The 24,963-nt window shown below is 40.4% G+C and overlaps 1 protein-coding gene across 4 annotated transcripts in view; it reads left to right on the top strand.

Moving 5' to 3' along the window:
* LOC104606541 (serine/threonine-protein phosphatase PP-X isozyme 2-like) overlaps window positions 1-24,310 on the top strand; it is a 56,501-nt gene extending 32,191 nt beyond the window's left edge. For 2 of the 4 annotated variants that reach the window (XM_010271806.3, XM_010271808.3), the window contains 7 exons: window positions 5,601-5,753; window positions 17,686-17,748; window positions 17,836-17,921; window positions 18,336-18,411; window positions 18,490-18,758; window positions 18,841-18,919; window positions 19,167-19,536. In XM_010271806.3, coding sequence (XP_010270108.1) covers window positions 5,601-5,753; window positions 17,686-17,748; window positions 17,836-17,921; window positions 18,336-18,411; window positions 18,490-18,758; window positions 18,841-18,919; window positions 19,167-19,217 — 777 coding nt within the window. In that variant the 3' untranslated portion in view covers window positions 19,218-19,536. The other 2 variants (XR_016080372.1, XM_010271807.3) reach the window with 2 other exon arrangements.
* The last annotated feature ends 653 nt before the right edge of the window (window positions 24,311-24,963 follow it).

The following is a 24,963-nucleotide window of genomic DNA, read 5'->3' as shown; positions in this document are numbered from 1 at the left end:
TTTACATGGTCTAACTGGGCCTGTACATAGCCGAATTTTTCAAGGGCTTGTCTGAATCTATCAAACCAAGCTCTGGGGGATTGCTTTAGTCCATACAAGGCTTTATTCAACCGGCAAACCTTCTTACTTGTTTCTGCATCATAAAATCCAGGAGGTAACTGCATGTAGACTTCTTCCTGTAAGTCTCCATTGAGGAAGGCATTTTTAACATCCATCTGGAACAAGGGCCAAGAATAACTGGCTGCAAGGGATAGCAAAACTCGAATAGTGGTCATCTTTGCTACTGGAGCAAAAGTCTCCAAGTAGTCTATACCATAAGTCTGAGTAAATTCCTTTGCAACTAACCGGGCCTTATACCTTTCAATGGAACCATCAGCATTATGTTTCATAGTAAATACCCATCTACATCCAACCAGTTTCTTTCCTTTAGGCTGGTCAACTAGCTCCCAAGTATTATTCCTCAGAAGGGCATCCATTTCAACCTCCATTGCATCTTTCCACTCAGGATCTGACAAGACTTCCTACACTGTTCTAGGAATAGGAATATCAGCAATGGATGTGAGAAAGGACCCGTAAGAGGGGGACAGGCGATCATAGGACAGAAACTGGGAAATGCAGTGAGCTGTGGATGTGGTGCAACGCCGTTTGCCTTTACAGACTGCAATGGGGAGGTCAAGGTCATCCAAAGAAGGTAAAGTAGCGACAGTGGAAGGTATCTCAGGGGGACTTGGATCTGATAAAGGGATTGTGGTACCTGGATCTGGATCCGCAGAAGGAACTGGGGCTGGCCTGGACTGCTAATGACCAAAATCAACCTGCCTCCACCGCCTGTAATAAACTCTCAAATCCTGACACCTCTGACAACCCTCCCCATTACATCCCTCATCACTCAATGGAATAGGTAAAGGAACTTTTGATGCGTTAACCCCACTCTCACTACTCTCCCCCTGAGGAGAAACCCTAGGGTAATGGGGTACCTTCTCAAAGAAAGTAACATCCATCGAGACAAATCTCCTCCCAGAAGTAGGTTCATAGCAGCAATAACCCTTTTGAGTTTGTGCATAACCGAGAAAAATGCATTTGGAGGCCTTATGATCAAATTTGGAACGATGAGGTCCAAGAATCTGAACAAAGCAAGTGCAACCAAAGGTTTTAAGGGGAACGGTAAATAATTCTTTATCGGGTATAGAAGGGTAAAGGGAGGCTTCATGTCAAGAACCCGTGAAAGAACTCGATTAATTTTCCCGAAGACCTCGTTTGGAGGACAGTGGCTCCTCTAAAAGTTTCCTTTTGTCTATGGGTGACGGTCTTAAGGAAGTGCTTAACAGCAGACAATTTGACAAAGAGAGGTTGGGTAGTAGAACCAAGCAGATGTGTCCTATGTGGCAACAACTCTGAAAAGTTGGAGCATCTCTTCCTGCACTGCAGATTTAGTTGGGTAATTTGGATGAAAATGTTAGAGGTCTTTGGAGTTCGGTCGTGCCTCCCAAGGAATGCATTGGATCTGTTATGGGATTGGGGTCTAAGGGGGCTGTCGAGAAGAGGTAAGATTGTATGGAAGGTGTTGCCAGCGGTTGTGGTGTGGTCAATCTGGTCGGAAAGAAACAAGAGACTCTTTGAAAATCAGTTGAGATCAGAGGAAGTCTTAAAAAGAATTGTCCTTACAGTTTTGTTTTGGAGTATAGAAATCTTTTTGTATGATGTTCTTTTTTGGTTCTTTTGAGTTGTACAAAGCTTTGCCTTGCTCAGTTCCTCAGTGGGCATGGCTGTATCTATTTCAGTTCTGTTAATGAAATACTTTACCCTTTCTCTCAAAAAGAATTATTTATCTATGAATTCATGGACAGACCGATTTTGACCTAGATGGTTGAGTTGCTTGACTGCCAGGTCTGCCACTATGATGGAAGAACGGTTTTGTTTTGAGGTTGCTTTTGAAAACATGAAACTTATGTTTCTAAAAGCATTGGGATATATCTAATTGATAAAATTTATTGGTGAGAAAAAATAGCTTAAATATAGAATTCCATGAGAGAGAGAATGGGAGTTAATACCTTAAATATGATATTTAATGAGAAGGAATTGAATGAGGTGAAACGTAGTTCAAATTACATTTTCTACCCTTACAATTATAGATGAACCAAATTCAAAAACAGGGGTATTTAGTCAAGAATAGGATTCAATGAAATCTAATGGGGGTTAATACCTCAAATATAAGACCTAATCAGAGGAAATTGAATGAGGTGAAGGAGGAGACAATGTTTTTTTTTTTTTTATCACATGGGAGGAGACAATGTTCCAACTACTCATCTCCAATTTGCATATGATATCATTATTTTTTGTGAAGGAGGAGACGTCAGGAAAGTCGGGAGATTGAAAAATCTAATCAAGAAGTTTGAAAAAGTGTCAAATATGAAAATCAATTTGGACAAGAGTTGCATAGCAGGGATTAATATGGAGGGGATGGTCCTACATAGGATAGAAAATTGCTTAGAATGTCATATCACCCCGTGGCCTTTGACCTACCTAGGGCTTCCCCTAGGTGCAAACCCGAAGGAAAGTAGATTTCGGAACCCAGTTATAGAAAGATGTAAAAAGAGATTGGCTGCTTGGAAGAGAAGTTATTCTCTTTGGGAGGTAGGATCACATTGATAAAATCAACTTTGGCTAACCTACCCATCTACTTCCTATTTGTTTTTAGGATCCTACCAAGAGAAGAAAAGTTAGAAAAAAGTTATTAGGGATTTCCTTTGGGAATCGGGAGAGACCTGAAAGGACCACTTAATAAAATGGGAGGTTGTGTGTAAAAGAAAGGAAGAAGGTGGTTTAGGTCTAGGGAATGTAAGGAAGAAGAAAACAACCCTGTTAGGGAAATGGTTATGGAGATGGCCTCTTGAGAGAAAAAATTTGTTGGTTGAAGTAGTGGCAAGTATACATGGTAGATTGGAGAATGGTTGGGACGCTGGTGTATCGTGTAGGGCTACCTTGGCAGCACCTTGGAAAGCAATTCATAGCCTCCTCCCTTAGTTTCTCAGGTACATCAGGTATGATGTTGGCTCAGGGAATTTAATTCGATTTTGGGAAGACACTTGGCTTGGTGACCGGCCTTTAAAGGAGGTGTTTCCTTCTTTGTATTCTATTTCGTTGTATAAAAATAAGGTCATTTCAACTTTTTTGGTTCTTCCTTCTTTGCCTTTGAGTCTTAATTGGGATCTCGGGTTTTGAAGGGGTTTGAGGGATGAGGAAGCAACTTGTCTGTCAAGGCTTCTCCTTCTTCTTGATAGTGTTTGCTTAGAGCTTTCTTGTCCAGATAAAAGAAATTGGTTTCCAAGCTTTAAAGGTTCCTTTTCTTGTGCCTCCTTTTTTAAAGCTCTTTGTCAGTCCCTTTCCTCTCTGTCCTTTCCTTGGAAAGAAGTGTGGCTTCAGATGATTCCCCCTAAAATTCAGGCCTTCTGTTGGGAAGTGGCTCTTGGGAAAATTAACACTCTGGATTATTTGCAAAAGAAGAGGCCTTTTCTGTGTATTTCCCCGAATTGGTGCACTCTATGCAAATCTGATGGTGAATCTTGTTACCATTTACTAATTTCTTGTTCATTTGCTACAAATATATGGGATTGGTTTTTCTCTTTGTTTGGGTGCAGGTGGAATATGCCAACGGAGATAAAAATGTTGTTTGACCCATCTATCTTTGCTTTACCAAAGAAGAGGGGAAGAGTAATGTAGAGGTACACTAGAGTAGCAGTGGTGTGGACCTTGTGGGAAGAGAGAAATGCCAGAATCTTCCAAGAGAAAGAAGGAGCAAACGACAAATTATGGAGTGTGTAATGACTAGGGTTATACATTGGATACATGCTTTGGAACTATTCAAAAATTTCACATTTGATGATATTTGGAGGAGTTGGCCTTTAGTGGCTTCTATCTCAGTGCAGAAGGTTAAAGCAAGGTTGATTGGACTCCTCCCTTTGAAGGATTTCTGAAACTAAACTTCGATGGGAGTAGTCAAGGCAACCCAGGACCAGCTGGATAGGAGGGGTCATCAGAAACAAGGAAATTTAGGACCAGTGGGGAATGGGGATTCCTTAAAGGCAGAATTGTATGCAGCCCTACAAGGCGTACAGATTGCAAGAGAGTTAGGATTGGAAAATTTGGTGATAGAAGGGGACTCCAAGGTGGTGGTGGGTTGTCTAAAAAACCCAGATTCAGTGATTTGGGCTTACAGAAATGAAATGAAGAAATTCAAATGGATAACTCAGCAGATGGATGTAACTATACAATGGGTGGGGTGGGAGGCAAATGCTTTTTCTGATTCTCTAGCTAAATAAGGAGTAACTAGGGGCCAGTTGTACTGGGCCCACTTGTAACTTTATGATGTTTCTGTACTAATGAGTGAGGCTGCACCTCGCACCTCATATTGGGATGCTTGTAACGGACTATTTATCATCTGCTTCTAATGAAATCAATTGAATTTGTATCTACCAAAAAATAATAATGAGGTGAACAAAAATAGGGGTATTTTAGTCAAACAAAAGTTCCACACTCTCATTCGTACTTCTAATAGTAGTATAGATATAGATATAGATTTATGGTTAGTTTTTATTGGGTTCACCAATAGTGTTAAGGGTCTCACAGAATATAATGGTGAGTTTGAAATAAGTTGTGAGGTCTGTTAAGTTTTCTGCTATTACCATTAAGATTTTGGACAGATGTAGAAAATTACCCGCTTTGGTTGGGTTCACCATAACTCATAATAAAATCTCTTTTCTAAAGGTAATTGTTCAGAAAGACACTTTAAACTTAAATTAAGAATCCCAATGAAGCAGAGATCTTTAGCTTTTTTGGGTCTTGAGGATTGGAACATGTTTCAAACTTTTGTAAGGCAAACTCTATTATTAGAAATATTTCTGAATCAGGAGGAACTAGAGACAAATAATCCATCTCTTAGATGATCGGATCTTAACAGAATTCAAAACAAGTTCTGTTCATTGAGCTATCCCACACCTTTCTTATAAATGCACCTATGGTTCTTTCAATCGGTCCCAACTGAACATTTGACCTCAATGAACAATTTGATTAAATTACTGTTTCCACTTGCCTTTTCAGACTGTTGGAGAAAAACTGTTTAGAGTGGGGCATATAGACCAGATGCTTATCATTAGTTGGATTAATTCTGCCCGACTTGGAAAATCTCCAGATGGGATACCAGTGAAGGTGGGTCCTAATATGTGCATTTGCACATCTGCAATAGGATTATAGGACCATCCATCCTTCTAGGTATAGTCCACATTTCTTCATTTCCTTTAAACAATGGATATGGCACTGAACAGAGTAGAATGGAGAAACAGGATTCATGTAGTTGACCCCATTGGGACAGGGCTTAGGTGATGATAATGATGATTGTCTTGTTAATTTCCCCAATTCAAAATTTTTGTCATTGATATGCCAATTAAAGAAGCTAATCTTGTTATTACTATAAAAGCATGGGAAATATTTGATAACTGCTTGAGAGCCCTTGTTCTTAAACAGATATAATTGTTTTTTTTCTTCAATCTCAATGCTTACATAACTAAAAATTAGCTTGTTACGTTCATCTGTATTTTTTACAGATATGTGGTGACATTCATGGGCAATTTTATGACATGAAGGAGCTATTCAAAGTGGGTGGTGATTGTCCAAAGACAAACTATTTGTTTCTTGGAGATTTTGTTGATAGAGGATTTTACTCTGTCGAGACATTTCTGCTTCTACTAGCCCTGAAGGTCAGATTTCTTTATACACTTGTAGGTCCTTTGTCTGAAACCATTGATAAGGTTTTGAATTATAAACCTCTAACGGGTTCATTGTTAGGTAGAGCTGATTGGTTCAATAACCAATGGCTGGTATCTGACATTTCTTGAACTCCAATCTCTTTACCCCCTCTATGAGATTCAGGCTACAAATTTCAGTAAAACAGATACTAGATTCAGAAAACTAATAATTAAGACAAGAGTCCCTTGCTATTGTGCTTAAAAGAAGATTGTGTTTGGTGTTTTTACTCCTTTTATAAGATTAAAGATGTGAATTGTAGTAAGCAAGTGACAGGTCTAGCAAATTAATGATCAAGATCAGGGTTCCTTGCTTATGTGTTGCAAAGAAAATTATGATAGTGAAAATCCATTATTAATGTACTCTACATGTAAGTAGTTTCTCCCTTCTTTTGTTGGACAGTTTTTGTATGCCCTTAGCTTCAATCAGTTCAGATGTACTTTTGATATTTAATGTAAATAAATAAAGTACATGTTTGATTCATGTTGTGTGGTATACTTATGTGTAAAACCCTAAAACTGGACACTTAATGAGACTTGTGTTGGTTTTAAATGTTCACAGCCGTTGGATAAATCTGGGGAGATTTATCCTGCCAAGGCTGACACTGGTGTGCTGCCAACTGTTGGGGTGGCTTGTCTCAGCCGCCAGGGTGAGACCCAAGGCACACGCAATGTAGGATTACTTGAACCCTTGAACCGGACCAGATTTCCAGTATTGCCCTGGACCTTGGAGATTGATGGGCAAAACTGGAAAGTTACACCTGACCCCTAGACCCGATTATGGTACTGCACTAGGTGTCGGATTGGGCTGTCTTTGATATGCCAATCAGTGAGATCCTTAGCGGGGGTCAAAACCTGGGTATGTTGGGACAGTCTGAGAATTCATCTAAGTGGGTGATCATAGTGATGGAATCAGCCCCTTTGTCGGACAAAGATAATGATCGGGGATGCACTCTCTCTGATGGAAACCAAACTGCCGACAGTTGATTTCAATCATTGGAATTTTGTTTTGCAAAATTTATATATATGATACATAGATATGTATGGTTTCAAAATGTTTGCACATGGTTTTAATTCCCGGGATCCATATGAGTAGAGAGTGCAGCACTGTTCCTTGCAGCCGAGGGAGAGGTCCTCTCTTGTCGGGCAGTGCTTGATCATTATGGGCTGATAGGTTAAGTGTAAGGCCATTTAGGATAATACCTGATGGGTTAATCTTGCATCTGCCCACAGTCCCTGGGTTTTTATAAGATGGCTTGGCCCAAGGACCACTTAGTGTAAGTGTTGGGCCCATAGGGTCCATGTGATGGGCTCAGGGGGTTCACTAGGCTTTCTAGTGAATTCGGCTAGGCCTTGTAACAAAGGCTGGACCGAACCCATGTGGCTGATGTGTAGATCAATGCTTGGGTCCCACGCCATACAAAGAAGCCCAATTGGGCAGCAATTTGGAAGACTATTGAGCACTTATTACTTAATGGGCCTAAAGCCTATTTCGAACTGGGCTGATTTGATCAGTCACAAAAAGGGGGCGGATCTGAGGTTAGGATGAGCCCAAAAGCTTATCTAATCTGCAGATAAGATTAAGAAGAGTCCTAATCCAAATACGGATTTGGATAAGGGCAACTCCTGATATGATTAGGAGGTTTTCTTAATCATTAAGCAACCGGAGGAAACCCTAATTGGAATTACAAGAATTTGAACCCATGGGAATTTGCAGAGAACACATTTGCATTCTGAATATTAGATCTCAGAAACCCTAGAGGAGAAAAGCAGTTCGCCACTTTCTTCTCTAGTTTTCTTCTCCATCAGCCGCCGCCAACCACCACCAGTTCGATTTCTCTGTGAGGGAAAGATCAAGAAAGAGTTCTTGATATCAGTCTTTGCTGAAAGGATGATTCAATTCGGTGCTCATTGTTTCCAGAGGATTCTTGTGAAGGATTCGATGTGTAGGACGTATTCTGCTGGTTTTGTTCCACAGTTGTTGTGTCATCTTCAGCAGGAGTAGATCTTGGTGTCTTCTTTGGGCGTGAACACCAACTTTGGGAGATATTATTTCTCTGGATCAGGTATAATCGCTCCCTTCTCTTTTGGATCAAATTTGATCTGGTTTGGTTCAAGTAGGATCCTTGAATATGATTCTAAAATCAGGGAATGCGATTCCCAGTTGGAAGGAAGGTAGGAAATTTTTGAAATTCGCCCACCCATTCCACAACTGTTTTGGCGTCCATACGGTAGATCCTACCATCCCTTTCATCTTTTTCTACATAAAGGTATAGAGCAATGCTGAAAAGCCTCAAATCAATCACTTTCAGTCAAAAATTGTTTCAATTTTTAGGTCAAGCCCACTGTTTTACGCTTGACATTTTCTTACATGAAGTGACCGCTCTCAGACTTCGACCTGTGCTATCATACTTGTTAGTGGCCCCTTGCAGTGGGAAAAATATGGCGGTAATATAGGAATTTTAAGTGAACTTTGGAAAAGAATCCATGAAAAGAAATGAAAGGTGTAAATATGTGTTGGTCAATTGTTTGGTAGAATGGAAATAGAGAATTAAGTGCTATAACAAGTTTGGAAGCGGGTAATTAGAGGTTTAGGAAGAAAGTTTGTTTTAAGAAGAGAAATATAGTTTGTTGACTACTGAATATGAAAATATTACTGAAAAACAACAGCAAGAATAATAGGAATAAACTAAAGATAGAAATTACATGTTATATTAGTGGAAACAACAAAGAGTTAAAGAGAATATAGAAAAGAAAGAAGATAATTATGTTAACATATTTGGAGGAGGGAGAGATCAAGGAGAGTGCTGAAGTGCTGGGGTGTGAAGTCTCAGGGTGGCCTTTGAACTACTTAGGGTTACCTTTAGGTGATAATCCCATGAGAGAGAGCTTTTGGAACCCGGTGGTGGAAAGGTTTGAAAAAAGACTGGTTTCATGGCAAAAGAACTACCTCTCTCTTGGTGGGAGAATTACACTTATTAAGGCCACGCTTACTAATTTACCTATCTTTTTCCTGTCGGTGTTTAAAATCCCAGTGAAGGTTGCTAATAGATTGGAGAAGATAATGAGAGATTTCCTGTGGGAACCGGGAGAGGAAAAGAGGGATCATAGAGTTAGCTGGGAGATAGTTTGTAGGAATAAGACCTGTGGTAGTTTGGAGCTTGGGAATATTAGGAGAAGGAATATGATTCTGTTGGGAAAGTGGTTGTGGAGATTCCCTTTGGAGAAGGAGAAGCTATGGGCTAGAATAGTGGCAAGTATACATGGGCTGGAGCATAATGGATGGGACGCTGGAATCAGAGCTAGGACCACAAGCAATTCTCCTTGGAAAGCCATTCATGACCTACTACCAGTTTTCTCCCCTAATATCAGGTATGATTTGGGTATGATTTGAATTCCTGTAACTCCATAAATTTTTGGGAACAAACCTGGGTGGGGAGTGCCCCTCTAAAGGATCAGTTTCCTTCTTTGTATGCTCTTTCTGATTTGAAAAATGAGCCAATCTCGTTTTTCATCACCCCGTCCTCTTCCACTTCTGGGATTGGGTGGAACTTGGGTCTAAGAAGGGATTTGAGGGACTCAGACTTTGACAATATTTTGAGCCTTTTAGCACTTCTTGATAACGTTGTCTTAGACCCCACTAGGGCGGATTATAGAATTTGGACACCTACCCCCAATGACATCTTTGTGCTTCTTTCTTCAAAGTCTTAAGTCAGTCCACCAGTCCTACCTTCCCCCCTTTTCCTGTTGATGAGGTTTGGTGCAGAGCAATACCTTCTAGGGTTGGTAGTTTTTGTTGGGAAGTCTATCTGGAAAGAATCAACACTGGTGATCTACTCCAAAAAAAGAGACCCAATACTTGTTTGTCACCTCAATGGTGTGTTCTTTGTAAAGCGGATGGGGAGACTGGTTTTCACCTACTGGTGTCTTGCCATTTTGCGAGTCAATTTGGGAATGGCTTTGTCCCTATTTGGATGTAGCTGGAATCCCCCATCAGACTTGCAGGGCATTTTTTCCCCTTCTTTTTTCAGGTGGCGGATAAAAAGGGGAAGGACAATGTGGAGAGGACTAAGGGCTACAATATGTTGGACACTTTGGGAAGAAAGAAACTCCAGGATATTCTCAGAAGCTCAGAGAGGAGCAGCAGATCTGAGGGCTTTCATTCATATTAGGGCGGTACAGTGGCTGAAATCTTTGGAGCTTTTCACAGATTACACTGTGGATGACATGTTGAGGAAGTGGGGTGAAATTGCAAGTTGCACACAGCCCAAGTCAGTTATGAGTGTGGCTTGGACCCCTCCACCTGGTGGATTCGTGAAACTAAACTTTGATGGGTGTAGCAGGGGAAATCCGGGACAATTGGGGATTGGGGGTGTTTTTAGGGATGAAAATGGGGTCATTTCTGCCATTGTTCTCAGGCCCAATTGGAGTGGGTGACTCCCTTAGAGTTGAGATCTTTGCAGTTATGGAAGGAATCCAGAAAGCTGAGGAGTTGAACATCAGGAAACTCTTAATTGAAGGGGATTCAGAGGTGGTGATAGGGTGGCTGATTAAAGATCACAATGGCTTATGGAAGTACAATAATGAGAGGAGGAAATTCAAGTGGCTGGTGCGGGAGATGGAAGTTAAGATACGTTGGGTTAAAAGATCGGCTAACTCCCTAGTTGACGGTTTAGCTAAACAAGGGGCAGAAAGGGACTCACTGTTTTGGGTTAAATTGTAACTATAGTGTGTTTTCTTTCTTTCTTTTTTTCCTTTTCTTGAGGTTCTTTGTTGCTTTTGGAAGATAAGCATGTTTGTCTTCCTATTGTAAATATTCTATTGATGAGTTAATGAAAGTGTTATTGATAAAAAAAAATAAAAAATTATGTTAACATGATAATCATTCTATTTAAAAGAAATTCCCAACAAATTTCATCTTAAGTTCATCAATTCAACTCCACCCTAGTAACGATTTTTCTGAATTTCTGAAATTCAACTTTTGGTCCATTAAAATTTTACTCAAGTTTCTATTGAAAAAAAGCAACTTTAAAAATAATTCCAATTAAAATAAATCTAAAAAATAGCAAAACTCTAATTTAAAGATTCAAATAGTTCAGAGATTTTCTTACAAACTTGTTGGCTGTCCATAAATCGGTCATAACTAGCTTAGTTCATATCTGAATTTTATGGTATTAGGCTGTTGCATGGTAATTAGATAATCTTTCTGATAACATCAAAATTGATCCAAAAGGAAAGATTTGATGCCTAAAATTCAAGACAGAAGCGACAATTCCGAAACAGTTCTCTTCTCTACTTCAGGTTGAGACCTAAGGGTCTGTTAGGTACGCAGTTGGAATCGGAATCGGAATGGTCTATTCCCATAGTCTGTTTGGTTCAGACAGGAATGGGATTTCATTCCCAAGGGAGGGGTAGGGAATAGCCATTCCCTCAAATGGGGGAATGTCGTTCCAGCAGGAATGGGAATGGGATTCCGATTCTGCCCAACCAAACAGTACCGGAATAGCCCATTCCAGTTCTGATTCCAGACCCCTATTCCCATGAACCAAACGGGGCCTAAGTAATTGGCACATATCTTTTAATATCAGTTCCTCTTCATCCTGCATCTTATCGTTTTCTTCATCAATTCTGTTAGACAGTTTTGTATGCCCTTAGCTTCAATCCGATTTGATGTACTTTTGTTATTTAGTGGAAATAAATAAAGTGCATGTTTGATTCATGTTGTTTGGTTTAATTCTGTGCAAAACCCTAAAACTGGACTTTTATAGAGATTCGTGCTAGTTTTAAATGTTCACAGCCGTTGGATAAGTCTGGGGAGATTTATCCTACCAAGGCTGATACTGGTGTGCCACCAAGTGTTGGGATGGCCAATCTCAGCCACCAGGGTAAGACCCGAGGCACATGCAGTATGGGATTACTTGAATCCTTGAACCGGACCAGATTTCCAGTGTTGCCCTGGACCTTGGAGACAGATGGGCAAAACTGGAAAGTTACACCTGACCCCTAGACTCGATTATGACACTTCACTAGGTGTTGGATCAGGCTGTCTTTGATATGCCAATCAGTGAGATCCTTAGATGGGGATCAAAACCTGGGTATGTTGGGGCAGTTTGAGAATTCATCTGAGTGGGTGATCATAGTGACAGAATCAGCCACTTTGTCGGACAAAGGGTAATGATCGGGAATGCACTCTCTCTGATGGAAACCAAACTGCCGACAGTTGATTTTAATCGTTGGAATTTTGTTTTGCAAAATTAATATATATATATATATATATAGTTTCAAATTGTTTGCAAATGGTTTTAATTCTCGGGATCCATATGAGAGGAGAGTGCGGCACTGTTCCTTGCAGCCGAGGGAGAGGTCCTCTCTTGTCGGGCAGTGCTTGATCATTAAGGGCTGAGAGGTTAAGTGTAAGACCATTTAGGATAATACCTGATGGGCTAATCTTGCACCTGGCCACAGTCCCTAGGTTTTTATAAGATGGCTTGGCCCAGGGATCACTTAATGTAAGTGTTGGGCCCATAGGGTCCATGTGATGGACTCAAGGGGTTCATTGAGCTTTTCAGTGAATTCGGCTGGGCCTTGTATTAAAGGCTGGGCCGAACCCATGTGGCTAGTGTGTAGATCAATGCTTGGGTCCCACGCCATACAAAGAAGCCCAACTAGGCAGCAGATTGGAAAGTATTTAGACACTGAACACTTAGTGGGCCGAAAGCCCATTTCGAGGTGGGCTGATATGATCACCCATTCATGGGGCGAATCTGAGATTAATGTTAGTAAAAGGATTGGGCCTTTAGCCTTATCCACTCTTGGAGACCAAATTCAAATTAGATTTGAATCTGGTAACCTCCTGATAAGATCAGGAGTAAGCTAACTTTATCTGCAGATAGGATTAAGATAATCCCCTATCCAAATACTGATTTGGATTAGGATAACTCCTCATTAGGAGGTTTCTTAATCAAGAAGAAAGGAGGAGAAACCCTAAGAGAGAGAAATCATCAGATTTCAAACCACCTTTTGAAGAGATATAGGATATCTCCTGCGATTTGAGATAGGATCTCATTCATACTCCAGAAAAGGAAGAAGAAGCAGTTCAGCCCTTTTTTTCACTCTTGGAGTTCTCCTCCTGCCGCCGCCATCTACCCTTCCAAGATTTGATCTTTGCAGAAAAGGAAAGTCAAGAAATCTGTTCTTGACATTAGTCTTGCAACAAAGACTAAAAAGATTCAGTGTTTAGTGTTTCCAGAGGATTCTTGTGAAGGATCCAGTGTGTAAGACGCACCCTGCTGGTTCTGTTCCATCCACAGCTGTGTCATCTTCAGCAGGAACGGTTCTTGGTGCATTCTTTGGGCGTGAACACCAACTTTGGGAGATACTGCTTCTCCGGATCAGGTATATTCCTCCCATTTGTCTTTTGGTACAGATCTGGTTTGATTATGGTTCAAGTAGGATCCTTGAATATTGTATTCTAAATTTAGGGAATATGATTCCCAGTTGGGAGAAAGTAGGAAAATTTTTGAAATTCGCCCACCCATTCCGCAACCTTTGTGGCGTCCATTAGATGGATCCTACCATTCTTTCAAATTCAATCTACTTTCCTCTATTATAATTGGCCCTATTTATAGATGAACAAGATATTGCTAGTACCATTAGTATTACTCTCAGGAGATATTAATATAAATTATCATCATCCAAGCCTTGTCCCAACTATATGGCGTCAGCTACATGAATCCTGTTTCGCCTTATTCAGAGGTGGAGCCAAGTTATTGGGTGGGGGGTAAGGGTGCTCATGAAAAACTGAAAAGCCGAACTGAGTAAACTGAACCAAAAGTTCTGGTTAACCGAACCGACTGATATATGTATAATATTATATATTTATGTATGTAATATATATAGTATATTGATACACACACATATATTATTAATTGTAGATTTGTAGCTTGTAATCTATAAATTACCTACAGCTAGGCAATTAGGCATTTATGATCTACGCTATTCCATATCTTGTCTACTCAAGTTTCTCGCCCCCCCTAACCGACTGTTTCTAATTCCTGTTTTCATTTTCTCCTTCCCTTTTCATCTTCCTCTTCCCCACCCAAAAACCCATCCAAGAGAAACTAGAAACACCATCCTCAGTCCTCATTCCTCACAATGAAACCAGAAATATACAACAAAGTATATTTCTGCAAATGCGGAAGATGAATGGAGGGGTAGACTGGTTAGGCTGGTTACCCAATGGGGGGTAAGGGTGCTCATGAAAAACTGAAAAGCCGAACTGAGTAAACTGAACCAAAAGTTCTGGTTAACCGAACCGACTGATATATGTATAATATTATATATTTATGTATGTAATATATATAATATATTGATACACACACATATATTATTAATTGTAGATTTGTAGCTTGTAATCTATAAATTACCTACAGCTAGGCAATTAGGCATTTATGATCTACGCTATTCCATATCTTGTCTACTCAAGTTTCTCGCCCCCCCTAACCGACTGTTTCTAATTCCTGTTTTCATTTTCTCCTTCCCTTTTCATCTTCCTCTTCCCCACCCAAAAACCCATCCAAGAGAAACTAGAAACACCATCCTCAGTCCTCATTCCTCACAATGAAACCAGAAATATACAACAAAGTATATTTCTGCAAATGCGGAAGATGAATGGAGGGGTAGACGGGGTAGGCTGGTTACCCAATGATGGTCTCAAATATACAACATCTTCGGAGGGGTAGACTGGGTAGGGCGGAAACATTTGGCCTTCTTTTGGCACAAAGGTCCAGTTGACCACTTTCATGCTCAACTCATTTTCCCGTGATCATCAGCCCAAGATTTTACCATTCACCAAACTATGACCCTAGACTTAGAAAGAAATAAAGAAAAAGAATACTAAGACTCAACTATGTTTTCCACCTTCACTCTCATGTCTGGTATAGCCTTTCAGAGTAATTTGATATGTTCCTGGGCACACCAAGTTGATCATAGCTTTTTTTTTTTTTGATGAATATCATAGCTTTGCTAGCATGTGGTTTTATCCTATAGGAAAAATCCTATGGAATGCCCCTTTGCGGTGCACGAAGCATTTAAGTGGAACTTAATCATCGTAATTTGTAGGATAGAAGCAAAACAAAGAATTTCATCAATTTTAAAATTCTAATCACTTATTGTTTTTGGTAATCTATTTTGGTGAATTTTAAAGACTAATACCCACTTTTTGATGGGTAGCATTTTGTCCAGATGATGTTTGATACTGATTTGCCACATTTGTGTACTTTGTATATGGAGCTTATCCCATTTAATTCAATTGATACAAGCTGTTCTAGTTATCCTTCAAAATAAGGATATGAAAAAGAAAATCATATAAGGGATGGGGGAGAGGGAGAGAGTTGCATCTTCTATTTCTCATGTCTTGACTTGGTCTACATTGCAGTCAAAAAAAAAAAAAAAAGACTAAACCTACAAAAAAGTTAGTTGCAGTCTACTAGGATATTGTTTATTTGTCATCTGTGCCAGTGGTCTTTCAGATACTCCTACTGTCAGTTATGCAAAAGTACATTTGTGCATATATAATATAATTATTTTGGTTCTGGGGAGAGGTGGTGTGGGTGGGTCGAAGGATGCTTGAAAACCTGCCATTATTCGATTTTATTTAATGTCAAAAGATGCTTGAGAGCTGATAGTATGGATTTGATTAGAGGATGGAGGGTAGGTAGAGAGGGAACTATTGTAACACACTTATAGTTCGCAGATGAATGCAATCATTTTCTGTGAGATAGGAGACCCATGGAAGGCAAGAAACTAGAAATATGTGATAAAGCTGTTTGAAGATTAATTTTGAAAAGAGTTGTGTAGTGGGTCTGAATTTGGAGCAGGAGGAATCTTGAATGAGGTAGCAGAATACTTAGGTTGCCCCACCTCTAGCTGGCCTTTGAAATATTTGGGGATTTTGTTAGGAGATAATCCTAGGGAAGGAAGATTTTAGAACCCCATAGTAGAACAGTGCGCAAAGAAGTTGGCAGCTTGAAAGAGAAATTATATCTCCCTTGGGGGTTGTATTTTATTAATTAAGGTTACTCCAGAAAATCTTCCTATTTATTTCCTCTCAATCTTTAGGATGCCACGAAGGGAGGTTGTGAAGGTAGAGAAAATTATGAGGGATTTCTTGGGAATCTGGGGAAGGTAGAAAGGATCATGTGGTGAGGTGGGAACTAGTGTGTAGGATAGAGCAGGGGGTTTTGGGATTAGGTAACTTAAGGAAGAAAATTACAGCTTTGTCGGGTAAATGGTTGTGGAGGTAGCCTCTGGAAAGCAACAAACTTTGACCCAAGGTTATAGAAAGTATTCATGGAAGTGTAGGTAATGGTTAGGATGCTAGTCTATCTCGGTGGGCTACGTTGTGTTCTCCTTGGAAGGTCATCCATAATATTCTTCCCTTGTTCTTGAACTCGGTCAGGTATGATATTTGTAATGGAGATAAAGTTTTGTTTCCTTTTCCATCTCTTCTGATCTCAGCTGGAACTTGGGTTTTAGGAGGGATTTGAGAGACTTTGAGCATGATCAGGTTGCTTTGCTCCTCAAAACCTTGGATCTAGTTTATTTGGATTCCAAACCTGATGGTCACATTTGGATTCCTAGCTATCCGGGCTCCTTGTGCTTCCTTCTTTTCTTCCTTGTTCTCAGTTCCTAATCCCCAACCTTTTTATAGCAAGGAAGTTTGGTCCAAACCTATCCCTCCAAGAGTGGGTTCTCTTTGTTGGGAAGTATCTCTTGGAAAATTGAATTCCTTGGATGTCTTGCAAGTTAAAAGACTTGGTCTTTGTATCTCCCCTAACTGGTGTACCCTTTGCAAAGCAAATGAAGAAAGTTGCCCCCATTTACTAATATCTTGCCTTGTTTTTTTTTTTATCGATAACAGATATCTTGCTCTGTTGTTGCTGGTATTTGGGAAAAGCTCTTTGGTCTTTTTGGTTGCAGGTGAACCGAGCCGGTGCAGATCAAGGGTCTTTTTGACCAATCAACCTTCAGGTGGCCAAAGAGAAGGGGTAGAGTCTTGTGGAGGTGCGCTAGAGCTGCTCTAGTGTGGACTGTTTGGGAGGAAAGGAATGCTAGAATCTTCAACAACAAGGAAAGGGATGAGACTAGTATTTGGGAAAGCATTCTAAATAGGGCTATAAATTGGGTAAAGTCTTTGGACCTCTTCTCACCTTTTTCCTTTGATGACATCTGGAGGAATTGAGAGCTTGTTGCCAACAGTTCTGCTGCAAGAAACAAACCTTTGGTGGAGTGGAGGCCTTCTGAAGTTGTTATTAAATTAAATTTTGATGGCAGTAGTATTGGTAACCCAGGGCCATCTAGAATTGGGGGAGTCTTCAGAAATGCCGAGGGCTAGATTGTAGCCTTATTTTCTGATCCTATAGGTGAGGGAGACTCGGTTAGTGCGGAAGCTCAAGCTGTACTTAAAGGGGCAGAGATTGCAAAGGATCTGGGTGTGGGACATTTATTAATTGAGGGTGACTCTAAACTGGTTATTGGATGGCTGAGTCGGAAACTGTAGCTTGGCCCTATAAGGGGCTATAAGAAGGTTCAAATGCTTAACTACTAATATAACAGTCAGAGTTCAATGGGAAAAAAGATCAGCGAATGGGATGGCAGATTTTCTAGCCAAACAAGGGGTATATAGGACCCATTTCTTTTGGGCTCAACTGTAAGCTGTGTGATGTAGTTTAGAGGCGGCATCTCGCACCTCATTATGGGGAGCTTGATCTATGTAGCCTTTTACTTGTGATTTTTAACCAATAAATTTCTATTACTTATCAAAAAAAAAATATTTTGGTTCTATTGATTTTTCAACAAAAGAAACATTGTTCTGTGCTTATTGTAGGTGAGGTATCCAGATAGGATAACACTCATAAGAGGGAATCATGAAAGTCGCCAGATCACGCAGGTTTAAAACGTCAGCTCCTTGATTGGTGATTTTTGTTCTGAAATCTCATCTGCTTCCCAATCTTACTGGCTAATTCTTTCTTACCAGGTATATGGATTTTATGATGAGTGCCTACGTAAATATGGTTCTGTGAATGTCTGGAGATATTGTACAGATATATTTGATTACTTAAGGTTTGTCTCCATTTCCTTATTAGAAGTACAGTTAATGTGGGTGATGGAAAAGTAAGGTAGGTTTATCAAATGCATTGTGGGACTTGGGCTGCACATGCTGGGGTAGACTCAAAAGGCCAAAAATGATCATAAAAAATAGGATTGGGTGATCCAGGAAAAATGTCGAGTAAATGAGTTCATGAGGATCATCCTATTAAATCTATTATTTCTTTTTGGCCTAGGAGGAATTCTTGTTAGGGTCCCTCTGACAATAGTCTCATCCACATGCATGTTTGCATGTGGTACTGTGCATTTAGTACTACTTTGTAAGATCAAATCAATAAGTGCTTAGGTTTTATCATTTCCATATTAACTTTTTCTTTGGTTGTATCATCTTACATTTTTGTTTTGAATTTGTTTGATGGTTTCCTACAGTCTGTCAGCTCTCATTGAGAACAGGATTTTTAGTGTCCACGGTGGCCTCTCTCCCGCCATATCCACATTAGATCAGGTTAGAGAATCCACATAGGACATGTGTCAATATCTAACTTAAGTTTATAAGCAGTACTAATGAAAACCCTTCTTCCAGATTAGAACAATTGATAGGAAGCAGGAAGTACCCCATGATGGTGCCATGTGCGACCTTCTATGGTCAGATCCTGAAGACATAGTAGATGGTTGGGGTTTGAGTCCTCGAGGTGCCGGTTACCTTTTTGGAGGCAATGTTGTCGCTTCTTTCAATCATTCAAATAACATTGATTTCATATGCCGTGCACATCAGTTGGTTATGGAAGGATATAAATGGATGTTTAACAACCAGATTGTTACAGTCTGGTCGGCTCCAAATTACTGCTACAGGTAGATAGTGACTAAGGTCCTCTTTTATGCTATGCTTCCTTTCATTTAGATGTGGTTCGATCTGACTTTTGGATGTGTTTAGATGTGGTAATGTGGCTGCAATTCTTGAACTGGATGAGAACTTGGACAAGCAATTCCGGGTGTTTGAAGCAGCTCCACATGTTTGTATACATTAACTTTTTCTTTCTATACGTTAACTTGCCATTTACTATTATTTAGATAAACAAAGGTAGCTGCATGAAAAGTACATGGCTGCTAGCCTTTTGGCTCACATGCAGAAAATGGTTGACATTCGACTTGGTGGTAGTCCTCAACCAATGAACAGAAAGTTCAATGTTGCATTGCACTCCCAGTTTCTACTTGTTAACGTGCATTTTAGCATACTGAAAGATTTTGGATGGATTGCAGGAATCAAGAGGAGCTCCTTCCAAGAAACCTGCACCGGATTACTTTCTTTGAGATCCCACTTAAGAGTCTCTTCTTCTAAATCATCCAGTGCACAAATTGATTTACAAAGACGATAGAAAACGACATATGATGGGTCGGCAATCGGCATTGTAAAGGATCAGCTCCTTTAATGGCCAACAACTTGGTAGTTTTGGGTCCTCGATTTGGTTTACTGTGATTGTAATTTCTTTTTCCCTTTTTTTAATGTTCTCCTATAAGAGTATAAAATATGTTCCATTACATGTCTGTGCCATTGATATAGAGTCGGTCCCTCTCAGCTCAGAGCTAGGAGATTCGAGATTTATACAAAAAATAAGCTTTTTCTCTTGCCTCCCAGATGTGAAAATATGCAAGGAAGGAGCCCAGATCTCCTACACATCGATCCTGTAGACGAAGTACATCAAATGGAGGTGCCTTATCAGCAGCGCAATATAGGGAAAACTTGCATGTGGAAGTGACAATAACTGATGTAGTGCAATCTGACTACTTTCTGCCGGAGGATGATCTGGCTTTCAGTTGGGCAGCGAGGTAGGTGAATCTGCAAGACAGCGAATCAAAGAACCCGATGTGGCTAACCCGGTGAGGTCGCTCTGATGCTTAAATTAGTAAATTGTGTTGCGAGCTGAAAAGCTTTAAGAGCTAGAGAGCTAGAGAGTAGAAAAATCACGCATACCCTGTGTCATTGTGGTTGGTGCCTTTATATAGGCATTGTTTGGTGTAGGTTTCGCGCACTGCATCCAAGATTTCCAGGAGGTCGTGCCTTATCAGTCTGAAATCCTTGGACGTAACCGTTATGCACGTTGACCATCCTCCAGAACATTCAGTACACGGGCCAATTTCAAAGAAACCTGGGAGTGTCGGGGTGTGCATGCCAAATTTGTCAGTGAGCACATCTTGTAAGTTACTACCTGGTCCTCAGTTAGGTCGGCAAGCTCTCGAGAGGTCGTGCCTCGCGTCGAGGTCGCCAAGTCAGCGATAAAGGCAGGTCACCAGGTCGTGGCGAAGATGAACTATGATCTGGGACTCCAAATCATCACTTAAGTGGAATCTAGGTGTCATCCAATTGTTTCGGGATGCCATGTGTCATGAGGTTATTGGATGGCCAAATTTGCCCTCATCAATTGCCCCACACTCCCGAGCTGAGGGCAATTCGGCAAAAGGAGTAGATTGTTCCTTTGGTCTGGAATGACTGTTTGATGAGCTCGTAGTCGTTGGCTTCAATCCAATTTGCTCCTCAGGTCGGAAGAGTACAAGTGTTTGCAACCTTACGTAGGACCTCGCAATCTTGATTATCGGGGCACAAGAGCAAATTCATCCGCTCGAGGAGAGGTGGAACAGGTACTTCGAGAACATCTACCTTATTAGAGATGCGACCATCAAGGGGTTCTACAATCCGACTAAGTACCTCAAAAGCAAAGTTCATCATGTCGTTCTTAAGAAGGGGTTCTGTGTGACTGCTTTATCAGGTTGCTCCACCTAGGTAGACTTCGATGCAGTGTCTCTCAAGCTGGTTCTCAAAAGAATAGCTAGCGAATTTGATGCGGAACCTGAAACTGAGGTGGAGGTCTACTGTGAAAAGATCGACCAAGTTTGCATCTGTCATGGTCTAGTATTTCCTTTGTTTTTCTTTCTTGTGCTAAATTAGTCTTCCTTCCTTTTGCTTCTTTTTTTGTCTTTCTTTTTGTCTTTCTTCTTCTACACACCGATGAGGCTAAAGCGGAATAGTATGTACCCGACTTGTCTGCACACCGATGGGGTTGAACACGAACTGTTTTTTATTCCTCCTGTGGCGAAGAGGCGACTGGGTCTTATTCATGTTTAGCACTGAGGTCACTATTTGTTCAGCGTCGTGCTTTTTGGGCTCTGGGAGCGACTCATAGTCCACTCCCCATAATACTGTTTAGCCGATGTGCGGCCTGACCTCTCGGCATAAGCGGGTGGTCATTCTGTAGTAACTTCTCATATGGCTGCTTCTACATCACCCCGTGGGATTATCTTCCTGTGTGAGTATTTGCGAGACCACAATGTACATGTTCTGCCCCCCTTGTGAGGGTTGTTGATACATAAAGTTGTTGTCGGCGTGAATCGGCAATTCGGGGCTACGGTTGCACTACATCAGTCTCATAGGTGATGCCGGTCATCCACTCCTACAAGAAGCCACTAGGAACTCAACTTGCGGGGGCAGCACTATTGACTTTAGGTCACCAACTCGCATGGGAGCCTTGAAAGGCTCGACCTGCAAGGGTGTCCATGCAGTTCGTTGGCCGTTGGCTCCTGCGGAAGCCACGAAGAGCTTGACTTGTAGACGCGACCTCGCGAAACAGGGCTGATGAGGCCTTGTCTTGGCTGATTGCTATTGAGGATGAGTTGAGGTCATTTTGTTGCTATCTACATCGGGCTTCTCCCATGCTCAGATATGGAAATTCATGCTTCATCTCATAGAATTTCTACGCTTCAATCCCAGCGGGAATTGTTGATAGCTCTACCATGGGGAGAGGGGCATTCACATGCGGTAGCAGTATATTTATATGGGGCACTGGGAATGCTAGGTTCGGCCTGAATTTGTTTGATTGTCACAGGGGAGTTCTCAAGGTTCATCACAGATGTTCTTCACCCCAGTAATTGATATTCGTTCTGGATGTTGGTGCTTTTCAAAAATGCTTTTTTTAGTTCATAAAAAATGAAAAATAGAGAGTGAAAACTTAAAATTTTAAAAGGCGAGATCTTAGCTTTCTAGAAGATGAGGACTTAGCTTTTTAAAAGATTAGAACTTAGCTTCTTGTAGCGTTTCCCACAAACGGCGCCAATTGATGATGCGCGATCTGGAAGCTCCTAGCTGGAAGATGACCTAGACCTTAGTCATGTAGCGAGCTGGACCAAGCTACAAGACAGCGAATCAGAGAACCCGGGGTGGCTTAACCCAGCGAGGTTGCTCCGATGCTTAAGTTAGTAAACTGTGTTGCGAGCTGAAAAGGTTTGAGAGCTAGAGAGTAGAAAAATCACGCGTACCCTGTGCCATTGCGGTTGGTGCCTTTATATAGGCATTGTTTGGTGTAGGTTTTGTGCACCGCATCCAAGATTTTCGGGAGGTCGTGCCTTGCCGATCCGAAAATTCTCGGAGCCGCTTTGCACGTTGACTATCCTCCAAAACATTCGGTACGCGGGCCAATTTCAGAGAAACCTGGGAGTGTCGGGGTATGCATGCCGAATTTGTCGGCAAGCACATCTCGCAGGTCACCACCTGGTCCTCATTTAGGTCAGCAAGCCCTCGATAGGTCATGCCTCGCGTCGAGGTCACTTTGGCCGGTGATGAGGTGTTACAAGTCGACCTAAGTTGTGGTCGAGGTCGCCAAGTCAACGATAAAGGCAGGTCGCCAAGTCGGGGCGAAGACAAACTACGATCTAGGACTCCAAATCATCGCTTATGTGGCATCTGGGTGTCATCCAACTGTTTCGGGATGCCATGTGTCATGAGGTTACTGGAGGGCCAAATCCGCCCTCATCAATAACAGACGTTTCAAAACGCCATTTCATCTCATTTTAAATATATTAAAGTTTACATTAAATTTTAAATCAAATAAAAACAAGGGATAAAGGTTTAAAGGCTTTCTTCTTCAGAATATTTAACGCCATTGGTGGGGAAAGAACAACTAAATCACATCGGATATATTACTGTAAGGCTTTGACTTTGGACTAAGGATCTCTACTTTTTTTTATTCTGCTCCCTTTATTCATTTTTAGGATGTGGAAATTATGAAAGGGGAGGAGTAATTTAGGTTTTGTAATATATCTTAATCAACTCAAAAAATTAGGTGTTTCTGTTAGTGTAAATCAATTATTGTTGAACACTTTTCCATTGTCAATTATTCAAGGTTTGAAAATTGCTTATGATGTCAAAAGTTAAATCTGGGAAGAAAAATGGTGGGGATCCTAGTAACAGGAACTTAAGGTGTGGAACAGGGCCCTTTATCTCTACAAAAATTCTCCAAAGGGTATAATTTCGAACTCCAATGGTAGACCCAAATCTATTGGAAAAGCCCATGTCCTAAAGCCAAAACCTAGGTTCCTCAAGGAAGACTTGTCTTACCAGAACAAGGACTCGTTGTAGAAGGACAAGAAGTTTCCATGGGATTGGTAGCCCTTGAAAGCTTTATCACATTTGGAATTGTAGATTCAGTTTCTCTTTGTAAGTACATTCAATTGAGGGGTTGTTGCCAAATTTTAACAACATCAGTGTATGTGTTCACTAGAAGACAAGGGGGGTTGGGTTGCAAACACACACAACTAGGGTTTTCAAAGGGACCATTGATTTTGAAGATACATTGACACACAAGGTTCTGTCTATGGTAGCCATAATTAGGGGTGTCCATGAAAAACCGAAAAATTGAACCAGACTAAGAAAACAAAACTAACCGGTTCAGTTTCAGTTTCAGATTTTTGAAAAACCGAAGGATCAGTTTGGTTTTCAGTTAACCTACAAAATAATCGACGGTTAACCGAACCGATCGGTATATATTTTTATGTATATTTTATATATTTTTTTAATATATGCCACATATTTTTTATGTATTATATATAAATATATATTCATTATATATATAAATATATACTTATATTATATTTATAATGATCTATTTATAAATATATTACATATATTATATATTTCTCAAATATTTATAATATATTATATATCATTTATTATTCATAATATAATATTATACATATATTTGTATAATATATATTATAAATATAAAAAATTTGAAAAACCGAAGAATCGAACCGGTCAAAAACCGAAACCGACGGACTGGTTAACCGGTGGTACCGGTTCGGTTTCGATTTGGAGAATTGGAAAAACCAGTACCACCGGTTCGGTTTACAAAAAAGTGCCATGGTTCGGTTAACCAAACCGTGGACACCCCTAGCCATAACGGGCCTCACCATTCAAACAAGTATTAAGTGCAACATTTTTTGCTTCATACTTCCATCAGTGACTTAGTGGTACGCAGTGCTCAGGCATGCAGTTTTTCATTGGTTCATTTCAGATATGTTCAGCTCCTTGTAGAAAGCTTTGAATGAAAGAAAAACCCTTATCTCTTATTTTTTTATTGGTGTATATTTCGTCTCAAACATTCTGTTCTAGATCAATGGTATGCGATATTCAGGCATGCAGTTTTCTATTGGTTTGTTTCATGCCCATTCGTTGAGAAAAGCTTTCAGCAAAAGAGGAAGAGAAAATTTTAATATAATTTTTAATAAAGAAAAAAAATAGAATGTGAAGATGTTTTGAACCGTTAATTCTACTCGCATATAGAAGATTCGTTCATGTTATAATACTGATGTGGCACCTTCTGATTTGATGTTCTCTATCGGAGGAACGCGTTATAAATAATCAACTTTGGCTACGCATGCCCATTTGGCAACAAAAGAATTTATATTTGTTAGTTTTGTTAATACCTTTAATGGATCATTATTTGCTAGTTTGACACCATCTTCTGCAATGACCTCTGACTGCATCTTTCTAAGATGATGAGCTATTCGCTGCGATGACCTCTGACTGCATCAAGTCATTTGGCAGACTACCAGCTCAATGTATTCAAGGGTTTTTATCGTTCACTCCACTCTAGAAATCTGAGCCTCACCGTACCGGTGGGATGAATGCTGCCCATAGATCAATGTCAAATCCTCGGCCAGGATGAGGTTTATAAGGAGATTAATAATAGACTAAGAGGGGCTGTAATTTCAATTATGACTTTTGAGG

The sequence above is a fragment of the Nelumbo nucifera genome, chromosome 1, assembly GCF_055504915.1.
Source record: "Nelumbo nucifera cultivar China Antique chromosome 1, China Antique-T2T, whole genome shotgun sequence".
Classification (NCBI taxonomy): Eukaryota; Viridiplantae; Streptophyta; class Magnoliopsida; order Proteales; family Nelumbonaceae; genus Nelumbo; species Nelumbo nucifera.
This window is presented reverse-complemented; position numbering and strand designations above follow the sequence as displayed.